Source organism: Xenia sp. Carnegie-2017, unplaced genomic scaffold, assembly GCF_021976095.1.
Source record: "Xenia sp. Carnegie-2017 unplaced genomic scaffold, XeniaSp_v1 HiC_scaffold_4, whole genome shotgun sequence".
NCBI lineage: Eukaryota > Metazoa > Cnidaria > Anthozoa > Malacalcyonacea > Xeniidae > Xenia > Xenia sp. Carnegie-2017.
Window position 1 is genome coordinate 6,198,549 of NW_025813504.1, and position 11,876 is coordinate 6,210,424.

At 35.5% G+C, this 11,876-nt stretch overlaps 2 protein-coding genes across 2 annotated transcripts; both read right to left on the reverse strand.

Annotated features, from left to right (window-relative positions):
- Positions 1 to 2,810: 2,810 nt before the first annotated feature.
- On the reverse strand, positions 2,811 to 3,721 carry LOC124455425. Its single transcript, XM_047006069.1, has one exon. It carries the CDS (start codon positions 3,704 to 3,706, stop codon positions 2,936 to 2,938), a length of 771 nt encoding a protein of 256 aa, XP_046862025.1. The 5' UTR covers positions 3,707 to 3,721; the 3' UTR covers positions 2,811 to 2,935.
- Positions 3,722 to 5,707: 1,986 nt separating this feature from the next.
- On the reverse strand, positions 5,708 to 10,731 carry LOC124455423 (retinol dehydrogenase 8-like). The gene is made up of 3 exons (XM_047006068.1): positions 10,400 to 10,731; positions 7,007 to 7,280; positions 5,708 to 6,082 (listed from the first exon to the last, which is right to left on the reverse strand). The coding sequence occupies exons 1-3, from the start codon at positions 10,656 to 10,658 to the stop codon at positions 5,770 to 5,772; spliced, it is 846 nt and encodes a 281-aa protein (XP_046862024.1). The 5' UTR covers positions 10,659 to 10,731; the 3' UTR covers positions 5,708 to 5,769.
- Positions 10,732 to 11,876: the final 1,145 nt, after the last annotated feature.

Here is an 11,876-nt window from a genome sequence, read left to right on the forward strand (position 1 = left end):
CGAGATTTCTGTCTGTACAAGAGGTCAGCGGTTGACCATTTCAAAAACGCGCGAAGCAAACGCGGAAGTCTGATTAATATGGCGGCTGGGGAAAACCATTCAAACAGCATAGTTGGTGAATTGATCAACAGAGTGCAGGAGCTTTCTGAAGCGATAGCAACGCGTGATGTAAATCGCGAAGTAAGGCGCGTGTTTTCAGGTAATCGTTTGAATGAAACAACACAAGATGTTCCTCAACAGCAAAGTGAGTCCTCTCAAACGTCCAGTCGCAGTCGCAGTTCCATTTCTAATCGTCCGGCTCCCTATGTATCTCGACGCTTTTTCAATTCAACATCAAGGTCATCAGCATCTTCTCAATCATCTAGAGGGATCTCAAGTAGGAAGAAACGGAAATTAACTGATAACAGGCCATTTCTTCGTGACTTAATACTACTTAGTGGCCCCAACGAAGACAAAGTTCCTCGTCAAGGGGCTCGCGTGTTTTTGTTAGAGAACGGTCATGTTGTTAATGGCTGCCAATTTACAAAGAACATGACTGCAGCTCAAGTAGAAACCAGAATCATGGAGATTTTAATGGTAAAATCCCAGATTTAGTTGACATTGAAATACTTATGTCGATTCATACTACATTGGTTGCACCAGCGTTGGATCCAGATCAGCTGGGAATCGATGGTGTTATTCTTCATCGCTTGTACAAGAACAAACCCGTCTACATTCGCCCAGACACAGAAATACTGAAATTGAATCATTTGGATGTAGATAACAGTGAAAAAAGAAGATCTTCGGTTAGATGTATTTCAATGAATTTATACTCCTCCTCATTTTATTTTGGAGTACTGTGATTTCAGATTGTGTGTCTGATGATTTTGGTCATTTTAACTTAAGTACAAACATTTTTAGGTCAGGTCATCTAGTGATCATGTTTTACCTGTGGAGATGGATATTTCCTCTACAGGTATGTGTTACTTTTAGTCCAAGTGCTTTAGCGTGTTAAGGTTTTTATGTATATTTTATATTATGAAATAACAACAATACAATATGTGTGTTGATTGGGCTATAGCTGAGTTTGGGTTAGCCTGTGCAAAATGATCTAACCTCAATTGTATTATGATTGTTATTTTATAAAAAAAAGATGTTTACTGTGTTTGCACTACTGGCTTATTAAAATACAGTAAACATTTTTTATTTGTTAGTTGTTATTGTTCTCTTGTATATTTTATGCCATAAATTTTGAATAGAATTTGCATATCAATTGTAATTGAAAACAAATGTCAAAGTATTTATAGCTGGTGTCATGTGTTCATATAACGTAGTATTCCAAAAATTATCTCCCACATTTGAATTGAAAAGGAACTAAACAGTACATAATGGTTGTTACTTACTTTTGATTTGACCCAATCTTCCACAGGATTGGAAAGTGAAAAGTTTGACTATACACCAATTGTGATTGATAATTCTTTTATAGTAGAGCATTCTCAAACCTCAGCTGATCCAGCTTCAACAGTCCAACATCACTCCTTATATCTTCTTGAGCAATCCTTAACTGTTCCTGATCATCCATTAACTGTTCCTGATCATTCTATAACTGTTACTGATCATCCTTTAAATGCTAATGACCCTTTTCCAACTCCAACAGTGCAACTACCAGAAACATACAACATTCACCAACAAGGTAAATAAACATACATATGCATACGCATTTACCTTCAGTTGTTGCTTTTTTGTTTTATTTTTGTCATTTTTGTCACAACACAGAAGTCCTGGAGGAGCCACAGCTGATCAACAATGACCCAGTGCACTTTGAAAACGAGTTGCAAGAGACAGTGGTGGTATTGGTGCATAGAACAACTATACGTGTTGATTTGGTCATGGCATTTAAAAATCCTGAAATATTGAAGTACTGCATAAAGTTTTCAGTGATAAATGCAAATGGGAAAAAAAGAAGAAGGAACTGGGGAAGGTGTAACAAGAGATGTGCTTTCAACATTCTGGCAAGAATTTAATACGGTTTTGAGCATTGGAAGCAAAGAAAAATCTCCGATTATTCAACATGAGTACCAAAAAAATGGAATGGGAAGCTATAGCGAGACTTTTGGTATATGGATATAAGGCTGTTGGTTACTTCCCATTGCAGTTGTCACACATCTTCATGTCAACTTGTTTGTTTGGAGGATCACTTGACTAGGCCAGCTTTGCTCGATTCATTTCATTCTTACATCACAAGCGAAGATAGAGAGATTTTTGACAAGTGTGTCAGTAATGATTTTGACCCCACCAATGAAGAGATTATAGAGTTGTTGTCAAACTGGAACTGTCATAGACTACCAACAAAAGATAACATTCAGGATATCTTTTATGAATTAGCTCATCAAGAGTTGATTCAAAAGCCAAGATATATTGCAAATTGCTGGGGGCCTATCCTAACCATACTCAAAGTTGATCCTGCTTTTCAAACAATAGCACGTCTCACAAATTTGTATGATTGCAAACGCCCAAGTGCACGAAAAATTCTTCGTATGATCGATGCCGACACGGAAAATGATAGCCAGAGAAGAGCCATTGATCATTTGAAGCGTTATGTTCGATCCCTTGAAGGTAACACCCTGAAAAAGTTCCTTCATTTTGTCACTGGCAGTGATGTCATAGTGTGTGATAAAATTACTGTTGCGTTTACATCGCTAGATAGTTTTAATCGTCGCACTATTGTGCATACATGTGGTCCAATGATAGAGTTACCAACCACATATGATTCATACACCGACTTAGCTGAGGAATTTAACAATATAATGAGGGAAGATAAAAGTTGGTCATTTCATATTGCATAAGTTTTTCTCAAACATTTCTATTGAGTGTTACTATTTACATTTTAAATTGTTTTGTTGAATTTGGATTATTATTTACAGGCATTTTTAACAAATGGTTAACCATGATGTATTCATACATATCTGTTGTATTCATCATCTGCATTATCATTGACTACTGTCCTTAATTGAAAGTCCTCGATAATATGTAGAGCTTGCAAGTAATGGTTGATTCCATTATCGCCATCATTTGACATTGGATTAACTTGGTCATTCAAAATCTGAAACTGCTCATCGGTTAGTTCCACATCAGAGTTTGGAACAACAATGTTGTTTGATGTGATAATGTCTGGCAATGGGCCTTCAAAATCTATTCCATACAATTCAAAATTTATTAATGATGATTCGTCTGACTCCAACAGCATGTTCGTTTGCCACATAGCCATAGGTGTTTGGTGAGAGCATGTTCTGAGCCCATGGTAATTCCATTGGGTAACAAATTCAGCCAATGAAGCATTAATTCGAGGTAGATAAACGAACTGTAAACAGAATAGATGCACCTCATTCAATGAATCAAGTAATGAATTCTCTTCCAAATGTTTGAAGATTCCTTTGTAAAGTGCAGATAGAACTCTGTTGACCTCAGCCCATAGTCTTTCTATCCGCTGGTTATGAACACTTCGACCAGCTATATAGCTTCCTCTGTCCATCCCTTTGCTTGAAATCATATATTTTGCCACCTCAAAATTTTCAACACCATGGTCTCCTCTCACTCTCGATGGCAATCCAAAATCTTCAACACCTTGCTTAAATAAATTCAAAACTGTTGATGCTCTATTATCAGTGCAACATTTTAAGTAAATAACGGCTCGACTAAATCCATCAATGCAACCATGTATAACCATCCTCCATGATATAAGCTTGTGATTTGAATCTAGATGCCATAAATTATTGGGTCCCTATAAACTCTTCGACAAATAGCATATCTTCTTCTCAAGCTTCGACCTATAGGATCAACACTTTGCAAACTTTCCCTCACTCGTGATCTCTGAACAAGTACACCCCTTGCATGCAAACTTCCTTTCAAATAAGTCTCTCCACTATATCGTGTCAATTGCAGGATTTCTTCTATGGTTTGGTCCAAACAACTGTCAGATACTTGCGAATAAGTTGATGCAATACCAAATTCTTCCCTTCTACGTGACAGGGTTTTCTCTGATACCTGTAAAAAAGCAGCAATACTCTTCCAGTTCATGCCTGTCTCTCGCAATAGCTCGATTTGTTCTTTGGTTATATCATACGCTGGCCTACCCCCCGTACTAGGGAGCATTTTCACAATTCTTTCCCTCTGAGTCAGATTTTGATTAAAATTATTTTCAAAAAACCTCTGTTATTTTTCATCAATCTCTTTTCATGTATGCAATCAGATTATCTAAAAGAGCACCTAGTGAACGTCTTTGTATATTTCCACCAGTAGCATCAGGTTCGCCAAATCGTGTCAGCTCGTGTTGTTGTACTTTAATAGACATTGCTGCAATAACTGGAATATAAATGTCAAGCTTATTTTTATTATATTCTATTAAAACTGGATCATTAACAGGAAGACTCTGTGTTATATCAGCAAACAGTTTATCGAGGAAATTAAGAAATCGAACAAGCTCTTCCGTTTCAGACGCATCAGACGCCATTTTTTGAAAAGTAGAATGGTTTAGAAGCCGCTGACCTCTTGTACAGACAGAAATCTCGACATACGATTTCTTTTTCTCGAATCTCGACATACGATTTCTTTTTCTCGAATCTCGACATGCGATTTCTTTTTCTCGACATGCGATTTCTTTTTCTCGACATGCGATTACTTTTTCTCAACATGCGATTTCTTTTTCTCGACTATCAATTTCCTTAGTTTTACACTGAACTTTCAATTTTTAAAACACTTTTGTCCACTTTGGCTTGCCATACATTGGCTAGCGTTACGCGCTATAATGTGATTGGCTAACAAAATAAACATGCATTTGCTTCTTAAATTTGTTGAAATTGTGTTATCGATGGCAAAGTGCAATTCAACGTTTAAAAGACGGGTTTTTATTTTTGCACAAATACGTCAAGTGCTTAAAATAGGTTTTCTTAATGTTTTCCTTTGCCCATTCAGGGATAAATTCAGGTAAATATTAATAAAAATTCGTCGTCTGTTGGTAATTTAAAATAAGAAACTCCAGTGACGCCAATTCCGTGCGTACGTCCTCTTATGGATCATAGAATGCCCTCTTATAGATCATACCAATAAAATTGCTCTAATTCTTAAGGTTATTACATAATAAACTTTCTATTATTAAAGCTTGCTTGGTCTTGAAATATTCTTGAATAACTGCTTTTGGTATAACACATAATGAACAATTACTGTTTTTCAGTTTCCAAAGAGAACATTGTCAGAGCACTGGCTTTTAATAAAAATTCAAATGGTAATTGTTTAGGACTTTTCGATTTGACTCTAACCAGCAGTTTTTCATGGTTATCTTTTCAAACTTCTTGCTGGCAAATTAGTTACCTCATTTGATTGCTCGTCAATTCATCCAAATGCCATCAGACGTTTGTGCATAGTGCATGTTTATACACACATCGATATATTCAAAAATTCCAAACAAATTTTTAAGTTGGTTTTTAATGCGTAACACAAAATGACGACACTTTTTGTGTTTCCACTAGGTTGCAACGTGTTCATTGTCCCTCTTATTTCTTAGAAAAAAAAAGCTCTGCTTGATATGGCATACCTGGACTCCATGCAAATTATTGTCAGTGATTTTAAGCTCATTCTAATATCATTCACCGTCAGTCTAATCTTCTAACAAGAACTTTTCACTGCTTATGCTAAAACTGTTTCCCTGTATAGACACAAGAAGCAAGGCTTATGCAAGGTTAAAGGTAAGATTTATTTAGCCATGATTGCAACAGTATTAAGCGTAACAATGAATTATGCCAAAAAGTTCTTGCTCATTTCAAAAGGAATTCTTCCAGTTGTATCACAAAATTTTGCTTTCCCAAATCCTTCTTCAAACCCTTTATTAGTGATGTAATGCGGCTGCGGTTTTTCGTCTGTCATCGCTTTTAGGATATACTCGGCCACTTCTGCAGGAGATTGAGCTTGAGACGCCATTTTTTGAGTGTTAGCAAAAAATTTTTCTCCAAGCAATTTCGTTGGGTCGTCATCTTTTAGATTCTCAGTGCAGAATGAGAATTCAGCACCCCCTCGTGTAGCTATTGCACCTGGTATAACGGTTATAATACTGCAAAGAAAAAAGAATGAAATGTATATTACACACATTGATTTGACAAACACTTTTGCTTGCGGTTTCTTGTTGCGGACGTGCAGTGACGTCATATATTACAACAAGTGATTACCTAATGTACAATTTTTCAACATAGAGTTTTTAACAAATGTTCTGTCAAAAAAGAAAACAGCGATATAACATTGTTAAAATACACAGACGAGGCAGTACGACGTTGCTTTCATGCAACTTCGTTGAGGTTTTCCTCACAGGGTTATAATTCCGTACGAAAAGCGAAATTGATCCGCATCTGCCATAGCCTAGTTGAATCAGATAAAGGGTTACAGTTCAGGTCAGGGATAAATTTCGCGTATTTGTAGAACACGGAACTATTACTCTTTTACAGTTTATATCTTGTGCCTAAGGCTAATTTACGTCAAACAGTGCACTATATGTAAATACAACTGCAGCCTGTTCTTTACAAAAATTATTGCAAACAGCCGAGCACATACAAAGGTGTATTAACAAATTTCAGTAAAACAAAATAACACATAGATAAAACAGTTTTAAGTGTATTGTACTTGCTATGTGTTCTATGGTTCTTTACTATAGATTATTCTTACGAGTGGGAATGCTCAATATGGCGGCGCATCTAATCATAGCTGTCTACTTCCGGTTGAAAATTTTCGCACTCGTTATATTGGTAATACGCGATCCATGTAGTATACATTCCAATATGATGAATTATGCCTAACGACTTATGACTAAAATATCACTTTCATGTGACGCAATGGCCAATCTGTTTACCAGATTTAAAACTTATGGATAAGAGACTCAAAGATTTTACAAATTCAATATTTGACAGTGAATCGGGATTTATGCCAGGTTATGCTAATGAAATTGTTGCACATGACATGCAGCTTACTAATGATAATTACTTACTGAACATTAAACGTTGCAAGCTCAGGCGCCAGGGAATCCGAAATTCCTTCCAAGGCACATTTTGTTGAGGAATACACGGTGATGAAAGGAAAAGCATGTAATCCTGAAACTGAGGTGATGTTGATGATGCGGCCTTTCTTGTTTTTCTTCATAGACGGAACAACAGCACGGATGACGCGCAATGGGCCATAGACGTTCGTATCGTAGAGGCCTGTGATAGTATCCCAAGGCTGCACTTCGAGGACACCACACCAGCCAATAGCAGCGTTATTCACTAAATATGGAGTATTATAACGTTAAAGGAGCATTTAAAAATTGGAACACCTTTGAGTTTGACAATAAAGTCAATAAGTTTAACCAAAGCGCGTCAATGGCATTATATATATATTTAAACAATTGAAGAAAAACAGTAAAGTCATGAGTGTTGGTTCAATTACGCAATCTCTCTGTTTTTTTAGTTTTTAGACCTGGATCTTTCTAAAATCGTGTTAATCTTACAGCCCTATTTGAGTTCGCACTACTACATGTTTCACCCATACACAAGGCACCTAAAAAAACCTTACTAATTGTACCTACCAGCCATTTGTTCAACGTCCCATTCCGTACTTGTGAAAATTGCTTTTGCTCAATTGTTCTTAACCAATCACACTTAGGCTAGACGCAGGGACGGATGTAGGGTTTTAAATACGGTAGGCACATTTTATGACATCAGATATATGACGTCATAAAACTGACGTCATATCATATGAAATTAATAAAGTCAGTTACATTAATTATGTAGGTCTACTCAGTCCTGCTGACCTTAGTGGCTTATCTGAATATGTATGTAACAACATACTGGAATAAGTACATACTAGAGCTAATCTGATATCCAATACGTCCATTTACAAGCAAAATATACACAGTAAGCCCAAAACGATAGCCCATAACATGAATACCATTTTAAAAACGAAAAGTCGTTTTGTAAGAATTAGAAGTGGTTTCTTACACCATTCCATAAAATTATAACACTTTACCACCACAACATAGTAATAATTATTACTCTCCAAATACCCAATACATAGTAATAATTCATGTAGTAGTGATTAAAATAGAGTACTATATAGCCATTTATGCAAATACAGCCTATTGTGGCTAGCCTAGATACATTTACAACTATACTTCCTTTATTTACAAACATCCACATTTTAGATAAAAGTATGTTAATATGAGTTGGATTATTACAACTTTCCTCAAAAAAGTTCAAAATGCTGAAGATTAATCAAACACATGGACAAAATAAAAACAGGGGAGTTAAGCAAGCGAAATCACTCCCATGTGTGAAATATCAAAAGCACTTTAGCCAGTCAGCAACGTTTTGATACATTAGTAATAATCAAGTACTTCTAAATTACAGAATCCTTGCTTAACTGCAAAACCTCATGACTTGAACACAATTGTCTATATCATCATGACAAAATAATGATCTAGCCGGTAATTGCATTATTCATATAAGATATTTATAACTGTATAATACTAATGAATGATAGTATAAATATTACACATCTTTACTTCAATGTTTTGTTGTTGAGATCGTAATTTGCCACATACTTATTACTTAACCAAAATTCAGCTAAAAGCGTCTGTGGCCTAATAATACATAACAGCTGTTTCAATAATCCTTTAATTCCCACTAAAGCACATCTTGCCAATGCAGATCAAATAGTCATGTATAAATTTTATAAAGGTTATATGATTTACACTTGCCTCTAATGCCTCATGTGCCTAGAACACAATCACAGAACTATGCTTAGCGACTGCCGTGATTGGTTCATTTGGCTCAAGTTAGAAAAAATATTAAATGAAGATATGATCTTCGCACTTTGCTAGACAATTTAAGCAATTGTCTCATGAACCTGAAAAATTCAGGTGACTCAACGGGATTCAAACCATGAGACAATTGCTTAAATTGTCCAGCAAAGTGCGAAGATCATATCTTCATTTAATTTCAAAACACCGCACTGCATATAACATTCTTTCATTAGAAAAAATATGTTATCAAATGAGCACACAGAATTTATAAATCTCAACAAATCAGAAAGACTCTAGATGATGTCAAGTTAGGCAAAAAACGGATATCTACATACATACGAAATGGCTAGATTGGCCATTGAAGTTGGTGCCTTTGCCTAACAACAACAGAGCTATAAATATAAATCAGTTTTAACATGACTGCTAATCACAAAATACATATTAATCAGATTAATTTACAATTTTGCTTATCTAGTATCCTGATCGTATAAAATCAAAATCAGATTGATTTAGGAATTTATCATAGTGTCAAATGCCTTAGTTGCCTACTCCTGGACGGGGTGAACATCCTAGCCCTCAATCAATCCCTAAATCAACATGTTTTAACATCTTAACAATTATTTTGCTATTTTCATAAAGATATACATAGATTTCATTTATTGTATCTCACAATAATTATCTGCCTTAATTCAGAATTCATTTCCTTTAATTTACTAAAAGTAACTATCGCTAGGGGAAGTGCTGCATTGCAACCCTTGTCAGCAAAAAAAGCTAGGTACAGTCAACACCCTTATAGGACCATATATTACAAATTAGCTTGGATAAAATACTTTTCAACAAGTCTTAAGTTGAGTGAATTAAGTGTTTGGTACAGGGAAACAATAAAAAAGGCATCACAAAATGTTGATTGCAACAAATTTTCAGTCACATGAAACATTAGAAGTCTAATTACCTGTTTCTAACAAAAAAAATTTGAATCTAGTGTGCTGATGAATTCAGCAATGTTTTCCTTACTGTTTAATACACCCAATAGAAATACTTATGTGTTAAAGAGTCACTAATATATTCAGTCACTAATATATTCAAAGGTGCAGTAATGTATTCAGAGGTGTGACTCAAAAGAGTCACTTGACAGTGTCATTAACAATTCGCCATAAGCTGGGAAGGACAAGCCATTTCCTAATGTCCGAAGCAAAATATTTTCATTCTGCACTTTTCACTCTAACAAAGTTTACTATAGTACTTCACCTTTTTTTAAATTATTTAAAAACCTAGATACGATTGGATTCAATCCATTGGGAATAACCTTATTCACAAGTAAAAAATGACTGTACGCTTAGGTAGTTTTTAAGTATCTAGAGTAGATTGCATTTGCCTAAAAGATATTGCGTAGTTTGTTGTTTAGGCAGCGCAAGCCTCAACGATTTAATCTTGTACGACAATACAATGCCATATCTCGTACTTGCTTTTTGCAAACGTCAAAGTTTTAATGTCGTTTAAATGCGCTAAAACAAATTTCCTTCGTAAACTTAAATCTAAGATTAAAATGGCACAAATTGTCAGACAATTAGCTAAATTTAAAGAAGCTCGGAGAAATCGTACCAACAATGTCGATTCTCCCCTCCTTTTCCAGTATTTGCTTCACAACAGCGTTGACAGAATCTTCTGAACAAACATCCAGTTGGATTACAACAAGATTGCTACAGCCAGCAGTTTTCTTTACTAATTCATCTTTCTTGCTCGTATTTCTCATTGATGCGTACACTTTATATTTCTTATTTGTTTGCTTTGCAAGCATCTCAGCCGTCGCAAGACCAAGGCCTGCGGATGTTCCAGTAATAAGTACAATTTCTTCTGCCATTTTTTTCGTAAGATATCCTCCCTTGTTTGCCAAGCCGAATGTAATATGAGATGATCAGCAAACTGCGTTGCTAATTTATATCACATTTACAAGAGTTCATCACGTGTAGTTAACACGTGCAATCCGGCTATTTACGTCACAGGCTTGTTTGTCTGTGCTCCATTATGTCCGTTTTGAAAGTACATGTACGTAAAAGTGAAAGGCGCAGTTTGTTGAGTGTTTCCGTATGATGCATGCGACGTCAAACGCCGATGTCGTGGGAGTACATCGTACTGATCCGATGCTAATCAGGGCATGAAATTAACACAAATTCTTTGCTCTTAATAGGATTCCCCCCAACATGATAGACTAATGGTTAAAACACTCTATAATCAAATGAATTTGTTTAAATTCAACAGCAGAGCAGCCGGTCTTAGAATGTCTGTGACATAAAGGATTAAAATTGAAGGTGAAGAAAATTCCAACGCAAGTAAAGAAAAGTGCACTGTCAGTCCTTGTCTCTTATTTCAGAATTCTTATTGTAATAACACTCCACAAGCTTGATTTACATGAGGTTCATGCTCAACATGAGTAAATATTTCCACAAAATTTCTTTAATCATTAGTCATTTTAAATTCTTGTGAACGAGATTTTGTAACGGACTTTTATATTTACATATGAGTATTCAGGACGAGTCGACACTAACAGACAGTACTTCGTACTGAGCCTTATTCCACGATGTGTTCATCTTGTTGCCTGGTAACATCTTACATCATTACATTTCATAGTCTGAGGTGTGTGTTGTTTGTGACTGATATTGTGTTTCGACATGTTGCAAATATACACCTTTGTGTTTCATATTTTTATTCATTAAATATGCCTGGATTACCAATCTTGAAACTTATATATATAAATATATAATGGGATTTTGTGATAGAAACTATCGCAAACAAAAGCGCACGGATAGAGTGCTCAATGCCACGGCAGAGCGGTATAACTGAAAATAAAGCGGTATAATTGAAGTAATTCGTGGTATATATATATTTGAAAATTGGTAACCCAGGCATATTATGATAATATAAAGGATTCTCTGGATTTTTATTTTGAAATTTTTATTAAGCTTTCAACTCAGTGCTTCGAGCCTTCGTCAGAATGTAAGAATATATTATTTACAAAGATTTTGTAGCCGTTTGGAGCGTCTGATTGGTTGGCTAGCAGTTGAGTTGATATTATTGGATG